The sequence below is a fragment of the Cardiocondyla obscurior genome, linkage group LG14, assembly GCF_019399895.1.
Source record: "Cardiocondyla obscurior isolate alpha-2009 linkage group LG14, Cobs3.1, whole genome shotgun sequence".
NCBI lineage: Eukaryota > Metazoa > Arthropoda > Insecta > Hymenoptera > Formicidae > Cardiocondyla > Cardiocondyla obscurior.
In genome coordinates, this window is record NC_091877.1 from 679,912 (window position 1) to 699,094 (window position 19,183).

Consider the following 19,183-nt stretch of genomic DNA (forward strand, 5'->3'; position numbering starts at 1 on the left):
AAAGTAAAACTTCGAACTAATCACCAAATTTCTCTGAATCTATATACATATTTCTATACATGTAGTGTACTATTTATCAATGCATTTATTCGGTTACATTTTATCTGTATTAATCCCCATTGATTTACATATAAATATAACCGAGTTGTGCGACGTGTATTTTATACCGTTGTAATAAACGGTACGTACAAACAAGGCTGGCGTCGCTCGGCATAATTAATCAATTGTTCACAGCGGAAAACCGGGATTTTGACTGAGAGATTAAAAAAAAAGATTTCTTTTTATAATAGCAACTTGTAGTTATATTTCGAATGTAACTTCAAGTAAGAACATCAGATTTTTCTTTCGACTCGTTGCGTTATCGGTAAAAGATTAAAGTGACAAGTAATTTTTGTCATATTTGTGATCTGACCAAAAAGGAACATTAAAGATAATCGTTAGATTTTTATTTCAGTCATTTAATCCCAGTTTTACTCCACAGCGTATCGTAAATGTTTCGATTTATCACTATTACTACATTCGTAGCAATCAGCTGCTAGAAGGACACGACAATAGACGGAGTCTATTTGGGGAAACGTGTCGAGTATACATTTTCATCGACATTTAATACACTGTACATCTATTCGCAGTATAATAATTACTGACTAAAAATGGTACCAAATACTGCTACATATATTTTCGTAATTATTTCGCGAACGTCGATTTACGACGAATTGCAAGCGTAAGTGTACGTATGTATACCCTCGTTTCGAACAATCTTTTTTTCATATACTGTAAATGCAACGTACGTATCTGAGGGATTTCAGAGAGCAATGGCTTAACCGTTATATGTTAAATGGACAGATTTTGCAGTCTTATTCGCGATGATTCACTAAACTCTCTTATTGAAACGTGCAAAGACAATACAAATTTTAAATACTTGACGTATTAATATAAATTGATAATATTCTTATAAAGTCTTGCACGGTACTGCAAATCTCATGTAAACTGTACATTTTTTTTTTTTCAACTATTAACATGAATTCATTCATATATACACGAATTTATATGCCTAGATTATCGGTATCTATTGTTATTTGTATGTATGTATGTGCATTATGTACAATTATACATTCAATGTATACACATACAATGTGTATAAATGGCAGCTTTACAAATCACGTATAAAATTCTTTACGTACAAATCAGCTTAACATTCGTGTTTGAGAAATAAAATCGAAGACATTTCTATTTTTTGAATGGATTATTTGTAACATATATAGCCTGGGCTGAAAAAGTGTTAGATATACAAAAATTATCAGATATGTAATTGGAATGCTTTCACTTGTTATATTTGCAGAGGTAAAGATTATTCTCAAGACTTCGTCTCGCGTATAAGAGCCACGGTAGTGCGCTGTGCCTATACTTGGCGCGAGACACTGCCGTGCCTCTTGATAACAATCGGGAATGTTAAATTCAAATACAAATCTCTGACATTTTATTACAAATCTTGGAATGTATGAGAAAAAAATATATAAGTTAGATGTAAAAGAAAATTATAAATGTTACAAATATCCATTCAAGATCTGCATCATTACATACAGATTTTTCGTACATGAGAAATAAATAAAAGTTATTCGTTAATTACCCAACATAAACCTTTTAAAAATGTAATCCAGTTATTGTTAAAAAAATTTTTCAAATACTCCCCGCATAAATCTAATATATAATCTTGCAAATATTCTTGCTCGATTTACTTTGGTTTCACACTATAATCTACAGTAACATATATAAAACAAGAAAATTTTACATTTAAATCCACTTAAAAGAGAGAATGATTAATAAATACGTCTTTAATTCATATAGAGAAGAAGAGTATATCAATTATCTATATGTACATAAATTCAAATTAATAAAAAAAAAAAAAAAGATTAAAAATTTGTTCTTTGAGAATTATGTTTCAGATTTTAAATATCGAGAGTAATTAGAGAATTTTTTTCTCGGATAATTTGTTTCTAGAATCCTTCATTTTCTTTTCTATTGCACTGTAACACGCTTATATTGACATTTAAAATTTCGATCTATAGTGTCCTTATATGTCATTCATCCCATAAACAGTTCTGTTTCATTTTAGAATAATACGAGAATATAAAACATTTCTTACAGGTTTTTATGCCACATCGGTAGGTACTTGCTGTCTTTTTGCCGTCTGATTTTCCTTTGCAAAATTTTAGACCACATGGATACCAGCCGATGCATAATTCAAGAGAACATGTGCAAGATGCCCAAAGGTTTGATGTATCAGCACATTTAGATACCACCAATGATCTTGTATCGTTCGCGTTCGATTGTGGCACATTTGTAAAATTATATACAGCTGCCATGAGTAATTCTTCTGAAGAACCTAAAAATGTTGCAAAATTAATGTCATTGAGTGAGATAATTACTACTGCTACACTAATTAATAAAGGTGTTTTTGTACAACTCACATTAATTTTTTAGTATATATTTTATAGATAATTACCCGGTCGTTGAATCCATTGTTTTATATCGTCGTTTCTGGTGTAAGTAGATCCAGCTGCTTCAGCACAGAGTGTAGTAACATGTTTTGAAATTTCCTTGGACTGAGAAACGTCCAAAAACAAGTCCATAGTATAATTGACATGACCTCTGTCTTCTTCTGCAACGCGTACGGTACCTGGATTTTTCTGCCGCAATTTCGACATCGCATCGGACGATATAAAATCTACTTTATAAAAATGATTCACAAAACACATGACTTGATATTGATTTTGACCGCGTTCCTCTTCACCAAGTACTAAAGCTTTAATTACTTGAACTTCCTGTAAAAAATCACAAATGTTAACAAAAATAAGTAGAAAAAAAATACTTCTCTCTTTTTTTACAAATTCTCACTTAATGCTCGTCATATAATTACATTTTTAAAATCTATAAGTTGGGTGACTAAGGTGCCATCAGAACGTTGAAATTCGAGAGTAATCAGATCTTCAGTAACATTAGATGAGATTGTTTCTAGAAGAATATCACCGCCCTGTAAAACGAATTTCTCATTAGTACTAACAGTAATATAAGCAATTGTCTTGAGATTCTATTTATTAATTAATAATATTCATTTACCTGATTTTTTACGTTTATGAGTAAATGTGTGATGCATACATGGTACAAATACTGCAACACGACGCAGATCGCGAAAAACTTATTGAGTCTCCTCATTGTCGCATTGTTAATTACTACTGACGCTCGCCTCCACGTCTAATTCGACGACGAGCCAAATAACTCGTGTAGAAAAGATCGATGTCATCGATGATTCTAACCACTCTCGATGTATTTGCGACGGTGGTGCCAGAAGCGTTTGGTAAGCGGAACATCCCGAAACTACCAAAATCGATGGTGCTATATATATGCCGATATATATAGCACCATCGATTTTGGTAGTTCCGAGATATTCCGCTTACCAAACGCTCCCGGCGCTACCGTCACTACAAATCGTGAGCTCCACGAAAGTTCTTCTGATACGCTTCAACACATAATAATAATAAGATAACATGCAGTTGCCAGTTCCTGGTAACGTAATCAATGCGATAACGCAAAATCAAATACGATCTAAAGTAACCGAGTACACTTCCGTATAAACAATGGATGAAAATTTATACCGAGCTGTTACTGAGCACTGAAAAAGAAGAGTTAGATGCAAGTAACGAACTAAAATAATATAAAATCTAAATGGAAAAACTCAATAATTATTACACAAATAATAGCTGTAAGGATTTAATTAATTGTTATTCGTGTAGGTATAAAAACTTGTGTAATTTTGATTAAACTACATTTTACAAATTAATATAATTATTAATATAAAATTAATACATGTTACAAATTAAGCGCATGCTTCACGAGCGTTATTTTACTTTTACATTACTTTTGCTTTTTCTACGTTAAAGAAAAACACTTGTTTAATTGTTACAGTGTTCTCAGACATTCAAACTTGCTGTGTGTTCCAGAGAAATTCTTTATATTAATCTGATCCGCACAATATGGCTTTCTCTGTAGAAAAACGGTCTCTCAAATCGCAAGATAGAAAACTAAGATCGTTCACGCTTCAGATCCTGCAAACGCCGTAGTATATAAACTTCTCTTTTTCATTTGGAGATTTAGTTAATCGTTCTGCGATCGCAATGAGATTGACGGTGAGTTAAATTACAAACTGCAAGATTCTTAATTTTTATTGTTAGCTAGACACGTTGTTGCGTATTATTTTATAAAAAATCGTTTGAATAATCAAGAAACATTTTGTTACAGTGTACTTTCTTTGCATTCTGTCTGCTTGAAATAGCGATATTTACAATAATTAATTGCGACGATTCAAGCAAGGCAATGCATCATTCGACTTTGAAAAAAGGTAATAGCTTGCCAGAATTTCATTATCGATAGTTAGCGCACAAACTCTTAAATTGATACAGTTCATTAAATTATAAAAATACAATAATATAATAATGTTATAATATTCACAAGCATAAGTGTAAAAGTACGCATTTAATATTTGTAGATGACGTTTCACGAGTTAGAATAAAAGTGTTCCGCGGTCCGACGCAAAATGAAGGAAGTGACGAATTTTTCGCTACTTGGGGATATTGGATTCAACAACCTGGCAATAAACATATTACAAATAATGTTTAACGAAAAGATTAAAGTCGGCGGATTGTTTTTACTTCAATTTAATAGTTTTCTTATTTAATAGACAGAAACATTTGTTTATTAATTATATTGTCGCACTGAATAATTGAGATCGTCATTAAACTAATCAGTTTTTCGTTTTTTCGTCAAGTTAAATAGGAATGCTGAAAGGAAGTGTGCTGGAATACAGATAAATAATAAAAAATATTTAAGATTTTAAAATACTAAGCTGTCATTTTTATTTTCCAGGCGTGCTTATTTGAACACGCAATACATGACATGAATACGACTATGCATTATTGTTTCGGCTTATATAATTCGTTATTAGGGTTCAACTGATTAGCCCTATTGTCCCGATTATCCTTTGATGGATCTGGCCTAGTGGTCTTTTGTTTAAACTCCGGATTATTCGGGTTTAATTTGGCTGCTCGATCATCTAGAGCTGCTTTATCCATCTAAAATACAATTTCTTCATTATGCACAATTTTTTTATAAGCAAACTTTTATCGTAAATTAAATGTTATATCGACATTGCACTATAATTACCGTTAAAACAGATGTTTAAATCATATTCAAGTTATTTTGATTATAAAATTCGGGTAATTTTTAGCATAAAAATAATTATTGACATATTAAATTTCTCTTTTAGTAAAAGTATGTACACATATTGCGTTTTAATATTTCCACTATTAATTTTTAAAATATAATAACAAACATACTCTTTTTTATAGATATACGACAGATATACGAACGATATTTCATTAAATAATAAATTCTTTTAACAAAATTTTATATCACTGTTAACCGTCTTATTTTAGTTAGTTTTTATTAAAAATATTAATTTCCAGAGAGAGATCTTATCCACGTACCTAAAGTAAACTTAAAATAAAATCAATAAAATTAATAACTTACTTTTGTTTCTTTTGTAGATGATTTAAATAGTTGCAAAAACTACTTTCCGCAAAAATTGCGTAGCTGATGCTCAAGAATTAAAATCACAGATCTCAATAATGCACCTTGCAACAACATAAACGGTTATAAGCGAACGTCTGTCACGATCGCGGTATATATACATGCGCCAGTATCATAATAAAAATCCCCTTAGTGCCAGATCTAAGAAAAAGAGTTCCCCTTAAGATTCTCCTTAAATGAATATCATTTCCAAATGAAGAAAAATAAATGATTTACACTACATCCGACGTATAACGTACGATGTACGCAGTCCGATATCCAATACGAAAGCTGGACTAAGCCTACGGTCTTTTAAAACTAAGTTTCTTATTCGCTGTCAGTTACAGTATGAGTCTTCCACAAGAATTAATCAGCTTGTATTGTTAAACCGAGCTTCATATTCTCAAGATCTAAAGCCTGTGAAGCCTTGTCCTCATGACATTAAAACTCGATCTAAGAGTATAAATTGAACTAACGTGTCTTTTGCAAATTAATAATTTATAATTAATAAAAGAATGTTAGCGTAAAAAAGTTCTCATCTTATTTTTATAATAAGATCAACCGTTGTTGAGATTATTCATCGGTCATTTATCGACATATACTTTAAATTCGAAACGTCGTCGAGTTTTAAGCGTCACAGATGTACAAGTTTACACGGACGCGCTTAACTAACGGTTTGCACACATCTGTCCCCCATCCGTGGCCGGTATAATAGGGGTCGTAAGGACCCCTTGGCGCATCTAGGAGCCGCGTGGTTGGACTTTGTACGCATTTACAATAAGGATGCATACTGGTCGTACCATGACCGAATTATCACGTTGGAAACAGCGTAATCTCGTGATAAAACAGCGAGATCGTTCTTGCCGCGACGCAAGGAAATACGTTGTTATACCATTACTATCGCCCATTAGTGGCTTCGGTGCTCGCCACTTATCGATAACCCCGATCTTCGTCAATTAGCAGCGGGAACGCAAAATGAATGAGCCGTTTTTCCTTGGCATTTTCTTCGACAGATCGTTCACCCTTGCTGGAGAATGATTCACAATTCCCATAAAGAGCTAGTTGTTTGATCGTTCTCACTTTTTCATCAAGTCTGCAAATAATCAAATAAAAGATTTTAATTTAATATGTATTTTAAATGCATATAATTAATTTTTATTTTGTACTTATATATATATATATAGTTTTTTTTTTTTAATCTTGCGACTGTTTAAACTTATAATCGCACTTGCAACTTTATCGCGTAATTCATTAAATTTCCACGTACTTAAAATTCAGCCAAGCAAGGCGCAGCTTACGTGTGAGTGATTCAGCCAGTCTCATGCACACGTGTGACGCGTCACCGTAGGCATTTTACACGCAGATGTGCCGAACGGGCGCGTGCCTCCGCGCTGTATCGCTATGGTGAATGGTACCATGGTTGTTCCGAGGGTCCGGTCTTCGGGGGATCGATAATCGTACACCTGGAAGTTAAAAGCACCATTGGTGTGATTTCGTAGACATCTCCAGCTCCGAAGCGAGCTCTAAAGATCAGCTTGAGACCTTATCCCGCGTTTGTTACGCCAATGAACGGCTAGTCTCCAAAGAGACAGACTTATCGCCTTTCAAAAATAAAACGGAAGTGTCTTCCTACCTCCTACTGTGCCCAGACTTGTACGAAAGACTTGTCAAAGGCCATTGTTATTTCCTACTTGTCAATCGATACCGTAAAAATGTAACGATGTTTGGGTACACAATTCTAAATGAGGCTTTACCTCATTTACATTTTCAGACTTATATTTAAGTGCATTATTTCTTCTTTTTTTTGCAGGCCGCTTAAAAATTGAGCCTGCTTTCGAATTTTTCTCACGTTGATTAAATTTCTGGTTCAAGCATCCAATTAAGCGATTCGCAACAAAAGTATATGACATTTTTTAAAAATACTATTAATTTTATTAATTTTAATATTGTACTTTATGTGTATTTTATAGCTGATAAAATTGAAATGTAAACGGTTCTGGTCTCTTTTTCACATACCGTTTTTTTTTTCTTTTTTTGTAACGAGTGACAAAATAAAATCTTATTACCTCGGCGAGATATTTAGCTGCTTTAAAAACTCGTCCCGTCGCGGAAATCCGCGATAAGACAACTACGAAGAATTGCAAGATCTGTCATTCACGCAAAACTAACTACTTTGCATACTTGAACCCTGATTACCTTGTCTATCGAAACATAATTAAAGGTCTTCCCGCCAAAGGCAACGCGCACCTCGTTACGGTTTGACGGTTACGCACGGACACGCGTGTTATTCCGTCGTGTGCGTGAAGGGGAGTCATGCACGGGGGAACGGATGCCCCCCCGTGCAAGCCGGCTGCCCCACCGACAAAGGAGGAAAGGGAGCGAGGGGCCCGCTTGCGTTTTCATACAACTTGGCTTACGCGGCTTTGGGGCGGAGAGAGGGTGGGACGCGAAGAGACCGAGTCGCGCAAACGACGAGGAAGTCGGAAGTCGGGACTCCGAGTTAGTCGATTGTGGGGTACTAGCGCGTTTAGATCTGTCGTCACACTCGCCGTACCCGCGCGGCCCACGCCGTGCACGTGCACGTGTGTGTAATTTAAAATTTATCGCAAAAGATACTGGGAGAAGAAGTTTCGACTGCAATATAGCATCCGCGATGATTTGAAACGCGACTCGTTAGTGACTAAAATTAAAAATGGGATTCCTGTTCAATTTAATTCCGACTGAAGGCATCTGATAGAATTTCCTCGAAGAGTTTGCATCCTTGAATAAGGTTTTTTTTACGAAAGAAGAAGAGCATAGTGTCGCGTGCGAGACTCGTACCATTAAGCAGCGGTCTGTGGGGGTTGCGACGGACACCATACGGCGTTCTCCAAGCAGCCACGCGACCGTGGGAGGGTCGTTGCGCTCCGCTGGATCGTGAAAGCACCCCATCGGGCTAAAACGCAGGGCATCCTGAGCGCATCTTGGCCACCCCGAGGTCTCGTGAACGTTTATCGGACTTTTTCGCTTCTCAACGACGTATTCCTGAAATAATAAGAAAGGCAAAGAATTAAAAAAATTAAAATTTTACTGCTTTATTCTTTTTTTTTTTCTTTAATTTTTGTTTCGACTAGTTTTACAAACTTTGTTGAGTGAAAACTATAAAAAATAACAAAATGAGTGCATTCAAGAGATATCAAAGCAGAGTGTTTTGGGACCAAATGGCCTCGCACGATTTAGAGGATGGCTGTTCTGTAGAAAGAAACGATTCTCCGGGTTACTCTTTTGACGAAAGAGTGTCGGACAAGAAAGAGGAAAAGGAAGAAGAAGATTCGACTAAGTCAGAAAATGATACAGCCGACGATATAAATATTACCGCGATACACATTTGTAATAAAAGTGACGAGAATATTAAACAGAATGCGTGTCGGGTTTCAACTATATGCGACGAAAATATAACGTATCACAGGTACGTAAAATAATATATTTGTTAAAAAAATAATTTTGCTAAATTCTAATATTCTTTTACCCTTTCTTTTCTTTAAAAAATTCTTTTTAAATATTTTTTATTTTACAATAATTTTAAATGCCAAAAAGTATATAATTTAAAACAATAATTGAGATAATAAGAATTCTCTCACTAAAGAAAATATTTTTTTTAATTCGAAAATGTTAATAAAAATTGTATATAATTCGTTATTAATAATCTGAAGTGATATTAAAACATGTAGAATGGCAGTGGACGAGCCGGATAAAGCAGAAGTAGAGTGCGAGATAAGAAACAGATCCTACAGTCCTGCAAGTCAAGACTTCAAAAGCCAGGACTCTGGATTTTCCGACTCGGAGAGATCGGATTGTTCGGAGACTTACGAAAACGCGACCCCGCAACGGAGATTGAGAAGAAAACGGAGACGTAGGATCCAAGCTTCTCCATGGCCAGAGGAGGAGTCTCCTCCTATGCCAACGCATACATCTACACCGAAAAATTCCAAGATGTTCGCCGCAAAGAATGATTACGAAAAATCTACGAGAACCCCGTCGCGTTACCAGAGGTAAAGTTATTACTTTCAAATTAGATAGAGGAAAAAAAAAAACCAACGCTAAGACTCGTAAAGAAACGTTTAGCACGTCGCTGACTCAGAAAGTATGAATAATTTGGTCTCTGATTCAACACGCGCTTACACGTAGTTCCTTGAAAAACTGCATTATCAATAACGATATTAATATCTTCAACGTTAACTTTCGAAATTGTGTCATTGACTGGAGGAATATCGTCGCGATAAGATTACAAAACGGAACAAATTGGTACACAGGAACGCGATATGTAAGATAATTACTTCGTCATCCGCTGCGCGCACCTTTTCAAATAGCAAAGAATAAATGTGCGTAGAATGCGCGTAGATTATATCGTTCAGATTATATTGTGTCATAAGCAATGATGCATCGGGCTCCTCTTCTCGGATTTCATAACTCGAAAGACTCGCTGGCCTCGAATGAATGATTATCAGCTCGGTCCGTGAAGGTGCCTCAGTGCTTATCGCCGAGTTACTGTATGCGTATCACGCCCTCGTATGCACAGCTAATCGACTTACTACGGCACGCAAAGCACAAAGATCGATTCTTAAAGCATTTCGTGTAACGACTTGAAGAATTCCAACTTGAAAGAATTCGAGCCGGTTAATAATAAATGAAATATGCGTGCGATTGCGTATCCCGGACTTGGCGAGGCAGTCATTAGATTGCACATTATTGCCAGCTGATTACAGAGCGAACCGGCGAACGTACGGCTACGCTGAAAAGCGCGATTATATAAAATTGGTACCGAATCAAACACGTGCGTATTATTGCACGTGTAGCTAGATCCACTTATCGGCTCTTTTACACATAATCGGGTGTCCGTGCGTGTACTCTAAGCGTTTCCTTTCGTGTATTAAATACTTTTTAGACAATTTATAAAACGATAGCGTTGCAGAGCATTCCTACCACAAATTACAGAAGTTATCTCTATCTCTAGTATTTCATTAAGTGTTACATTCCTTGTTAGATTAGGATACCAATCGTCTGATTCCCTTTTACGGTCGTGCTTTTCTGTTCGTCACCGTGTACATTCGTGCCGTACGTGAGTCAATGCGATGCGCCGCACGAGGAGAATACATAAATGAATGAGCGCGAAGCTGGCCCTCGAACGAGGTTTGAGTCAACCGCGGGATTGTGCTTTCGGCGTGTGACAACGAATCTACAAAGAATCCAGCTCTATCGTGCACCGGGCACACAGACCGCGCAGGTGGACGCATTTACAATACAACGCATTGAAAGAGCGTGAGATTAGTCATCGCGTGCGCGGGGAAAAGGAATGTTCTTCGCAGCGGTTTGATTAGTCAGCTCTTACGTTTCACTAATCGCCTCCCGGCACTTCCGTTCATTCGGAAAAAAAAGCGATCGACAACAGATCCAATACGTTGGATTGCGATACGTTTCTCAGTAACAGAATGACAATAATCTTGTCGGGATATTCAGTTTGCTATGGCTCGTTTAAGGTAGTGTAGCTTAATAAAAGTTTCCCATAAAAAATAAATATATTTAAGACATCTAAAAAAATAGAACGTTAAGTGAATTCTAAAAATAATTTTCTCGTTTCGAAATTTTATATCAATTTCTTTTGTACTTACCAAATGTTCCTTTCTAGGGTTGACGAAGATTGCGACGACGCATCGAAAGTACCCTCCTCCGTAACCTCCGTCTTGTTGAAGGAAGAGAGCTTGTGTGATTTTCTACATGTATCCGAGCCGCCAGAAGACAGCGTTCAGTTATCGAAGTCAAGGACTTCCATCGATGCCGCAGATGCGATTGCCGTCGGCAGAGACGTGTTAAACTCCAGAAATTATCGTCAATCATCGTCTATGAGAGCATGGCTGACCGATCTTGCCACGATGACCGAGACTGAGTGCAGCAACACGCTTCAAAGCAAAAATTTGCCGCATTTTAGTGCCCGAGTATTGTCCGGCCAGGTTCATGCGCGGGATCTGAAGATGTTGTCTTCTGCGGCCACTGCTGCTGCAAGCAAACTTCTAGTTAGCGCACAGCACTTTGAGGAACATTATCAAAATATCGTACAGTAAGTTCATTTTTTTAATTCTTTAAAATCTTTAGATAATATCGGAATATTCTATATTCGTAACTACTTACGTTTATGATTATGATTAAAGATAATTCCTTTCAATTAAATAATTAAATAAATAATTAAATAAATAATTAAAAATAATTATTTTTAATTAACATTGTGTGTAAAATCTATGAACTATAGAACGAGATAATAATAAGTTAAAACATTGATAAAGTAATGATTTTAAATAGATAATAATTAATTTTATAATTACATTAATAATGCAGAAAAATAACTCAGCTGGAAAGCGGCAGATTCGAAATGGAGCTTCTTCGCAGTATAGAAGAAGCCGCATTCTCGGTCCTTTCTCAATTAGGTGCACCTCCGCCTCGTAGGATACAGCAAGGTAGTCTTCGAAGTATTCTTGCGCAATTGCAGAATATGAAGATGTACGTCGACAGCACGGTCGACACACGCTTAGACTTTTACATCGAGGTTGGTAAAATTATCTTCGCGATGTATATTTAATAAAAATAATTCCCAATTAACAATATAATAATCCTTTCAGAAAATAGTCCGAGGTCTCGAGGAAGCTCCACAAGAAGATAGTAGCGTTGCTAGAGGCGCTCTGGCAGCTCTAACAGCTCTGGGATTATCAGATCCTCGTGCAGGAAGCAGTATAGCTCGATGCTCTGGCATAAAGGCTCTCTTAATGTATCTAGTTATCACCGGTCGAACACCAAACGATCTTGTTGCGCTTTCGTTACGTGCTCTGGCCAGCGTGTGTAATTCTACGACTGCGATCGAATATTTTGCCAGAGAAGGCGGTCCTGAGATTTTGACGGATCTTCTAGGCGCAGAATCTTTTTCCGAGAAGGAAAAGACTGAAGCCACCGCCTTGGTAGTGCAAATCACAGCGTTGTGGACCAATGCACGAGGTCTACCGTATCTCGAACCCTTTGCAGACTCGTTGATTCCAGCGTTAAATCAACTGGTGGAAAACACCAATTGTGCGCAGACTCTATTGTTAGCTGCCGCGGCGCTGAATCAGCTTTCCAAATCGAGGATATGCGCTACGATTATACTAAAAGAAGACAGCATAAAAAAGCTTCTAAAAAGTGTGAAAAAATCTGCCGGCAGTAACGTGTGGCTTATGGAACAAGTTGCTGCATTAATCGGCGAATTGGCACGAACTCCCGAAGGTCGATGGCATTTAGCGAAAGCACGAGCCTCTGTGGCATTAGTTTCTTTTCTTCGGATGAGACCACCAGGTCTGGAGAATGCGTATCAACGGATGGAAATTACCGCAGCAGCTGCGTTGACTCGACTTTGCGTCGAGCCGGAAATTGCGCGGCAAGTAGTCGCTGTTGGCGGCGGGGATTGTTTGTCAGGACCATGTAGAATAAATGAAACTCAACTGGACGAAAAAAATGAGGAAGCACAAGCGGGAGTAGGCTTGTTAAGGTACACCAGATCTCTGAGACGAGCATGTAAGAAGGCGGCGAAGCAAATCGGGATTGCAAAGGCCAAGGATCACAGTACATTGGACTGAGAAATTTCTGAAAAGGAAAAAATTTGTGATAATTTATGATATTCAATAAGAAATTATACACAAAAAAAAACTGTAAATATATTCTATACTCGCGAATATATAGTTTTTTATACTACAATATTTTATTGTAGAGGAATAATGTAAAACAAGTAAGTATTATTAAAAAATCTTGTCGAATCTACGATTATATATCATACAACACGGTAGTGTCTCGCTCGTAAAATGCATGAGCAACGAGACCGACCGTGTATCTTATTTTTATATACACCGTATGTCAATGATATGAATAAATAAATGTAAAAATATGAATTTTATCACCTACTAAAATATGATGTGCCATAATACATTAATTAAAACAAAATGTATAAAAATATTAACAATCTTTTATAAAAAATATTAAAAAGTATTAACCTATATTATTATTTATTAAATTCATCCGATTTTGTTTCGCCTTTCAAGTGACTTATATGAAATATATCTATAGTAGTCTCCCTACATGGTCTTAATTCCAGATCACACGAACCAAGAACAAATCTACCCTTTGATGGTTTAAAATAATCTAATCCACGTCCAATTTTAATCACCCATCCACTGCTGAATCTGAAAGATAGATAATTAATGATATAATGAATAATATAAGAAACTAAAAAAACTAAAATTTTTTTAGGTTAATTCTTACGTGATCTGTCGGTCGTGTAACTCCTCATTAAATGAGAAGTTGAAGGAAATATTGCGAGATGCTAAACTTTCTTTCAGCTCGGCCAATCTCGAAATTTGTTCAGCTTCTTGTTGTTCATAAGTCGTAAGTAAAGATATCCTGGTTAATACACGGCATTTTTGAACTATCAACTCGCATAATCTGACCAAATTTTGACACTGCAAAAAAAATACAGGACTTAGAGCAATGTCAATCTAAATTAATTTATGTATTAAAAAATGGTGTACCTGATGAGAAGTCCGTATGTACGGATCTTCGATGTCGACATATGTGATATTATCATCCAAAAACCTACCAAAAACACTTGTGTAGCCATACCCTGTCGATCCACTTTCAATCTTGATTAATTCCCTGTGTATTTCAGCTGATTTTTTTGTTTCAGGTTCAGTTGATTTCTTGTGTACATCATCTAATTTTTTTTTTTCAATCAACTTCTTTATAATCTCGGCTCTGCTAACGTATTCATCTGCCTTTCGCGCAAGATACTCCTTTTTTTCTGCTTTGGTGCTATCATTCTTTATCTCTGTTTCATTATTGATTCTTTTTGGCATATGAGGTAATAATAATGTGATAAATGTTCAGTTTAAGGTACTTCGCGACACTTTTAATTTAGAAATTCTTATTTACGCAAAGATATCACTTGAGTATTTTTTTTAAAACAAAATCCGTGCGAAGTATCCTAAACTGAACTCGTAAAACTAACATGACCAATCCTTTTCTCAAAGAACAAAGCTAGAAGATATAAACTCATGTTCGATATACCTTTCATTACGTTGCAAAGTAGCTGTACGCCTTCGTGATACAGTACCAATGCCACTGTGTACTGTTCCTTCTTATCCATATCCACTGCCCGCTTTAGAATCGCAGCTGCCGCGGATTCCATGTCTTCGCCGTATTTCGGCTTTCCTAGCAGTGATCCGCACATGCGACTCCACAATTGGCAACTCCAAAAAGATACTAATTAATCGAATAAATGAAAGTATTGTTCTTTCTTTAATCTAACAATCTTATCTGAGAATATGCAACGCAATAAATGCTTGCCAACAACGGACTTACCAGACTTACTGACGCGCTGTGACGCGTTGACTGTTGCTTAATAGTTTATGCTGACCAATGAAAATAGCAGCTATATTCGTATCGTTGGCTGCTGGTTAGGTTAAGCTAAGAGTATTGTATATATATTTTTGTTACTCCCTCGCTAGATATTTATGATCGAAAAATGTCTTCTGACACATGTTTGGATATGGAAATGCGAAAATTAAAACCGGCAGAGCTGTACACTTTGGCAAGCATATTAAGCATTTCTGATTCGTGGAAGAAATTAATGTCAACTGTGTCTAAAGAAGGAAATACTCCTCGATTTAGTAGTGACCACATCAGGTAATTTAATTATCGTAATCTTAATTTTCGTAATATTTTCGTAATCCTAAGTTTTTATAATTCCAATGATTACACATTTAGCATCGTCGAGCAAGCCGCATGTAAAGACAAGCGCAATGCGGCTCAAATATTTTTGGAGGAATGGAGCACTATGGGGAGAAAGAGACCAACGTTAAAATTGTTACTGGAACTTCTTGTAAAAGTGGAGTTATTCAGAGCTGCTGATTATATAGCATGTGATATACTAAAACGTAAGATTTATAATTTTACATATATATGCAGGATATTTTTTTTTTAATTTACTGTATTATAAATAAATTAAATTTTATTGTTATATGATTATACAGTGAGCATTATTAAAAAACATCCTGTGTATGGATATACAATATAACTTTTAATATATCTAAAAGAACAAGTTATTTTTATTGTATATATATATATATTTTTTTTTTTTTTTTTTTGTATTATACAGAGGAACCACCAAAAAGGCCAGATTATGGTCCAGCTGCTGCAATTGATACAAGCGAAGCAGCCATAAATCAATTACTAGATAAGCAAATGCTTCCACAAAATAAATTTGCTAATTCCATAATATTAGACTCAACGTCAGAATTGATATCGGAAATTAATAGAATATATCCTTCTGAAAAATCTACAGATGTACAAGCGGTGCAATATTATAAATGTGAAGAATTATCGTCTGAAGAACTGCCAGTTGTTCTTAACAATTGTAAATAATTTGTATAGACATTTTTAACACAGAAATGTCTATATTTTAATTACTTAAAACAATAAATTATTAATATTGATTTAATGTTGTAATATATCGGTTAAAAAATTATATATGTATATATATATTTCCAGAAATTTATTAAATTATAAATTAATAAAAAAAAAGATGCCTGTTTCACGTCTATTTTATAATTATTCGCCAGGATTATCGATCGTGAAATTTCACGTGAAAAGCTTACGTGAAATTACATTCATCCATTTAATTTTCAATAACCAACGTAAGTATAAAATGTTATTTCGTACTTTTATTGATATACATTAGTTCACATAAGCCGCATAAATTTGTAACTCATCTGTGTTGAATAAAAACCTGTCTTTAACCAACGACGTTTCTCGTGCAAATTTACAATAGTTAAATTTATAATAAGTGTAGGTACGATAAAACTTGTATTTCATATAATGTTCCGAGTTTCAAGTTCATTGTATTATCACATTTTACAGTATAGGAGTTGGACGTTAATAAAATGCATCTTCAAGTTTACAAGATTTGAAACATTTGATGCATTTGGGTTATATCATAATTTGCATATAGCGCGCAAAAAAAACAATGATTGCAATGTATGATATTAATAATGTTGATAAATAGGTAAAACAGCTAATTAACAGACCGCATTGCATATTAGATTTGCTAAACATTTGTGAGAGTAAAAGTATGGTCGTAATATAACTAGATAAATACAATACTTACACAAATATAATATGAATTATTAAAATATATATCTCCTGAAATAAGCTGAAAAAAGGCAAAAGTATATTTTATATAACATAATTGCGTTGTACTTTAAATAGACAAATACTGTTATAAGTTTACTGCTCTTTTTTTTTTAAGATTAAAAACTTGTAGAAAGACAATTAAAATACATGATTTCACATCAATCTCATACGAAAATGTCAAGTTAGTAATACGATGAGCTAAATTTACAGCTATGTGCATCAACAACATGGAATTAAACTAAATTTATCTAAATAATCTAATATGCTTTGGTAGAAGCATGATGAATAACTCTGTAATTAAAATTAAACAAAATGTAAAATTTTACATGGAAGTTGGCGACCAAAAATTCATCTCTCGTAATTCAGATGGTTTAGCTTCGAGTACGTTAGCGTAAACGGACGATTTATCCGTCGATTTTTCTTCTTTTCCGATATATGTAAGATTTTGCGAGGATATAGATTTCTTTCGATTAAGCGGCTTGTGTGGCTCCATGTCTGGAAAGAGCTCGTCTTCCTCGTCTATTTTTGCTGTAATAACTTCCCTGGACTGACCTAATATGCTTGATAAAATCCAATTGCCCTGATATTTTTCTTTATCTGGTATAAAAGCACCGGTAAAATAACGATTAGCGTGAATCTTCCTGCGAGCTTTTGGTGAACTATCTGGAGTTCCTGTCGGCGATGTCAATGGTGTCGCTGGTAACGATTTGCTGACGTTTTTCACCGAGTTCTCTGTTTGTTGCGAATGCAAGTCCGGTGTGAATACCTTGGTGAATTTGCCAGACATCATTTGGCTAGCTACATGAACGATTGATTTGCCACAAAGAGCCGGTTCACCATGAAAACCGTCGTCTGTTCCCTGTGATTTAGGTTTTACATTTCCACTCGTTGAAGCTTTATGAGATTTAAGATCGTCAGCTAAAACATTACGAACGAATATATATTAATTATATACTATGTAATGAATATTTAAATATTTCGCAAAAACATAAGACCTTTGATAATATATACCTTTACTATTTACAACCGGTATAAACGGCTGACATGGCAAAGGATGCTTACTAAAATCAATCTGCTTGACCTCTTTTAAATCAGAAATAGACTTTTCGTTCGTTATTTGATTTGTTGAGCTGGAAATATTCTCATTTAAAACCTCAGTTACAATGTGCTTCAATCCATGTTGTGATTGAGTATTTTGTGATCTCGGATATCTTGCATAAAAGAAACTGTCGTCATAAGATGGTGGACTGAATGCAGCTTCGTCAAAATCAAATCTAAAAAAAAATCCAAGTATAAAGTAACGTAATATAAGTAGTAATAGTTAAAGTAATTAATATAATTTATACACAGATCGAAATAATATTTAATTTTTGGATTAATTTAATAATTCTCTTTATTTTAATTAAAAAAAATTTTTTTTTATTAATAAATAGGTTTAAAATTACATTAATAAAACAATTTTGAAAGATTTTAACGAGACAACGAATGTCATTAAAGAAAGTAACATAGCTGCACAGTAACAATTTATGTACCAAAATATATGCAACTGTTTCACTATAAATAATACAGGTGATTTGGCAAAGTACCAAATATGTGCAACCAAATAATGCAATAATAATTTCAAATAGATGTTTTAATTATATTATCATAGCTATTATTTTAATCATTTGAATATATTGATTATTATAAGAATGTGTTTCTAAATATGTGGGTGATGGCAAAATTTATGAAAGATAAAACCTACCTATTATCCATTTTCCCTTTCATCCATTGTGGCAACGAAATTCCGCTACCAAGGGATCTGTCCTGCTGCCTCGAGGTACCCATTTTTTGTATCAAATTTTAAACCCAGCACCAAGGTTGGATTCTTTACGTTAATTAATAATATAATACACAAAATAACATGCCAAAAAATGATGCTTTGTTATCCATATTATTCTCTAACAGTCGATATACGTGCTATTGTCTGTACAGTTGTATAATACAAAGAAAAAAAAATTAGTAGCAGCACTCAAAGATTTTTTAGAATTTTGGCCGAGTTACCGTTCGACTAATCTGCAATTTGTCAAACGCGTTAGAATATAGAAAGGATCTGTTATTAATGTACGATAAAAATAGACGCGCAAAATGAACTTTGGACTTACTTTTCTGCTAGTGTTTACGGATAAAATTTCAATGGTTATCTTCATAATTGCAATCTGCTGCTACTATCGACGGAAATAGCAATAAATGAACGCAATATTGATAATAGGATTACGCCATGTTGATAATCACAATGGCCGACAATCACTTATCACAAATTGAGCTGCTGACGACGCATGCG

The 19,183-nt window shown here is 34.9% G+C and overlaps 5 protein-coding genes and 1 long non-coding RNA gene across 8 annotated transcripts; 3 read left to right on the forward strand and 3 right to left on the reverse strand.

Annotated features, from left to right (window-relative positions):
* Positions 1 to 10: 10 nt before the first annotated feature.
* Oaf (out at first) lies at positions 11 to 3,348 on the reverse strand. The gene is made up of 4 exons (XM_070665710.1): positions 3,118 to 3,348; positions 2,918 to 3,031; positions 2,504 to 2,822; positions 11 to 2,383 (listed from the first exon to the last, which is right to left on the reverse strand). Exons 1-4 carry the CDS (start codon positions 3,211 to 3,213, stop codon positions 2,079 to 2,081), a joined length of 834 nt encoding a protein of 277 aa, XP_070521811.1. The 5' UTR covers positions 3,214 to 3,348; the 3' UTR covers positions 11 to 2,078.
* Positions 3,349 to 3,969: 621 nt separating this feature from the next.
* On the forward strand, positions 3,970 to 4,861 carry LOC139108284 (uncharacterized). The gene is made up of 3 exons (XR_011546634.1): positions 3,970 to 4,184; positions 4,297 to 4,396; positions 4,544 to 4,861. It is a non-coding gene; the product is annotated as an uncharacterized lncRNA (long non-coding RNA).
* Positions 4,862 to 4,878: 17 nt separating this feature from the next.
* LOC139108275 (MIT domain-containing protein 1-like) lies at positions 4,879 to 15,024 on the reverse strand. 2 transcript variants are annotated; one of them, XM_070666415.1, is made up of 10 exons: positions 14,737 to 15,024; positions 14,202 to 14,497; positions 13,936 to 14,132; positions 13,668 to 13,856; positions 11,979 to 13,263; positions 11,271 to 11,652; positions 8,443 to 8,646; positions 6,890 to 7,085; positions 5,584 to 6,715; positions 4,879 to 5,126 (listed from the first exon to the last, which is right to left on the reverse strand). In XM_070666415.1, exons 1-4 carry the CDS (start codon positions 14,897 to 14,899, stop codon positions 13,676 to 13,678), a joined length of 837 nt encoding a protein of 278 aa, XP_070522516.1. In that variant the 5' UTR covers positions 14,900 to 15,024; the 3' UTR covers positions 4,879 to 5,126; positions 5,584 to 6,715; positions 6,890 to 7,085; positions 8,443 to 8,646; positions 11,271 to 11,652; positions 11,979 to 13,263; positions 13,668 to 13,675. The 2 variants fall into 2 exon arrangements, with proteins under 2 accessions (XP_070522516.1, XP_070522514.1); XM_070666413.1 differs by having other exon boundaries at positions 11,979 to 13,856.
* Positions 8,640 to 13,565, forward strand: Insc (INSC spindle orientation adaptor protein). The gene is made up of 5 exons (XM_070666410.1): positions 8,640 to 9,070; positions 9,333 to 9,653; positions 11,288 to 11,716; positions 11,992 to 12,199; positions 12,273 to 13,565. The coding sequence occupies exons 1-5, from the start codon at positions 8,778 to 8,780 to the stop codon at positions 13,254 to 13,256; spliced, it is 2,235 nt and encodes a 744-aa protein (XP_070522511.1). The 5' UTR covers positions 8,640 to 8,777; the 3' UTR covers positions 13,257 to 13,565.
* Positions 15,025 to 15,193: 169 nt separating the features above from the next.
* On the forward strand, positions 15,194 to 16,901 carry Tub (interleukin 1 receptor associated kinase 4 tube). Of its 2 annotated transcripts, XM_070666419.1 has the most exons (4): positions 15,194 to 15,354; positions 15,436 to 15,605; positions 15,827 to 16,084; positions 16,219 to 16,901. In XM_070666419.1, coding segments are annotated over exons 1-4 (591 nt in total). In that variant the 3' UTR covers positions 16,221 to 16,901. The 2 variants fall into 2 exon arrangements, with proteins under 2 accessions (XP_070522520.1, XP_070522519.1); XM_070666418.1 differs by lacking the exon at positions 16,219 to 16,901 and having other exon boundaries at positions 15,827 to 16,163.
* On the reverse strand, positions 16,372 to 19,166 carry LOC139108273 (uncharacterized). Its single transcript, XM_070666411.1, has 4 exons — positions 19,005 to 19,166; positions 18,605 to 18,915; positions 17,872 to 18,134; positions 16,372 to 17,778 (listed from the first exon to the last, which is right to left on the reverse strand). Exons 2-4 carry the CDS (start codon positions 18,685 to 18,687, stop codon positions 17,183 to 17,185), a joined length of 942 nt encoding a protein of 313 aa, XP_070522512.1. The 5' UTR covers positions 18,688 to 18,915; positions 19,005 to 19,166; the 3' UTR covers positions 16,372 to 17,182.
* Between the last annotated feature and the right edge of the window lie 17 nt (positions 19,167 to 19,183).

Excerpts from the sequence above, each read along its gene's own strand:
- Oaf (XM_070665710.1), bottom strand. The coding sequence starts at position 3,213 with ATGAGGAGACTCAATAAGTTTTTCGCGATCTGCGTCGTGTTGCAGTAT. Across the intron at positions 3,032-3,117 it reads TCATAAACGTAAAAAATCAG|GGCGGTGATATTCTTCTAGA; the intron begins GTAAATGAATAT and ends TTCGTTTTACAG. Across the intron at positions 2,384-2,503 it reads ACAATGGATTCAACGACCGG|GTTCTTCAGAAGAATTACTC; the intron begins GTAATTATCTAT and ends CAACATTTTTAG.
- Insc (XM_070666410.1), top strand. The coding sequence starts at position 8,778 with ATGAGTGCATTCAAGAGATATCAAAGCAGAGTGTTTTGGGACCAAATG. Across the intron at positions 9,654-11,287 it reads ACCCCGTCGCGTTACCAGAG|GGTTGACGAAGATTGCGACG; the intron begins GTAAAGTTATTA and ends GTTCCTTTCTAG. Across the intron at positions 11,717-11,991 it reads CATTATCAAAATATCGTACA|AAAAATAACTCAGCTGGAAA; the intron begins GTAAGTTCATTT and ends TTAATAATGCAG.
- LOC139108275 (XM_070666415.1), bottom strand. The coding sequence starts at position 14,899 with ATGTGCGGATCACTGCTAGGAAAGCCGAAATACGGCGAAGACATGGAA. Across the intron at positions 14,498-14,736 it reads ACTTTGCAACGTAATGAAAG|AGATAAAGAATGATAGCACC; the intron begins GTATATCGAACA and ends ATAATGAAACAG. Across the intron at positions 13,857-13,935 it reads TTACACGACCGACAGATCAC|ATTCAGCAGTGGATGGGTGA; the intron begins GTAAGAATTAAC and ends TCTATCTTTCAG.
- Tub (XM_070666418.1), top strand. The coding sequence starts at position 15,194 with ATGTCTTCTGACACATGTTTGGATATGGAAATGCGAAAATTAAAACCG. Across the intron at positions 15,355-15,435 it reads TTTAGTAGTGACCACATCAG|CATCGTCGAGCAAGCCGCAT; the intron begins GTAATTTAATTA and ends TTACACATTTAG. Across the intron at positions 15,606-15,826 it reads AGCATGTGATATACTAAAAC|AGGAACCACCAAAAAGGCCA; the intron begins GTAAGATTTATA and ends TGTATTATACAG.
- LOC139108273 (XM_070666411.1), bottom strand. The coding sequence starts at position 18,687 with ATGGGTACCTCGAGGCAGCAGGACAGATCCCTTGGTAGCGGAATTTCG. Across the intron at positions 18,135-18,604 it reads AAAGGGAAAATGGATAATAG|ATTTGATTTTGACGAAGCTG; the intron begins GTAGGTTTTATC and ends ATTTTTTTTTAG. Across the intron at positions 17,779-17,871 it reads ACCGGTTGTAAATAGTAAAG|CTGACGATCTTAAATCTCAT; the intron begins GTATATATTATC and ends GTAATGTTTTAG.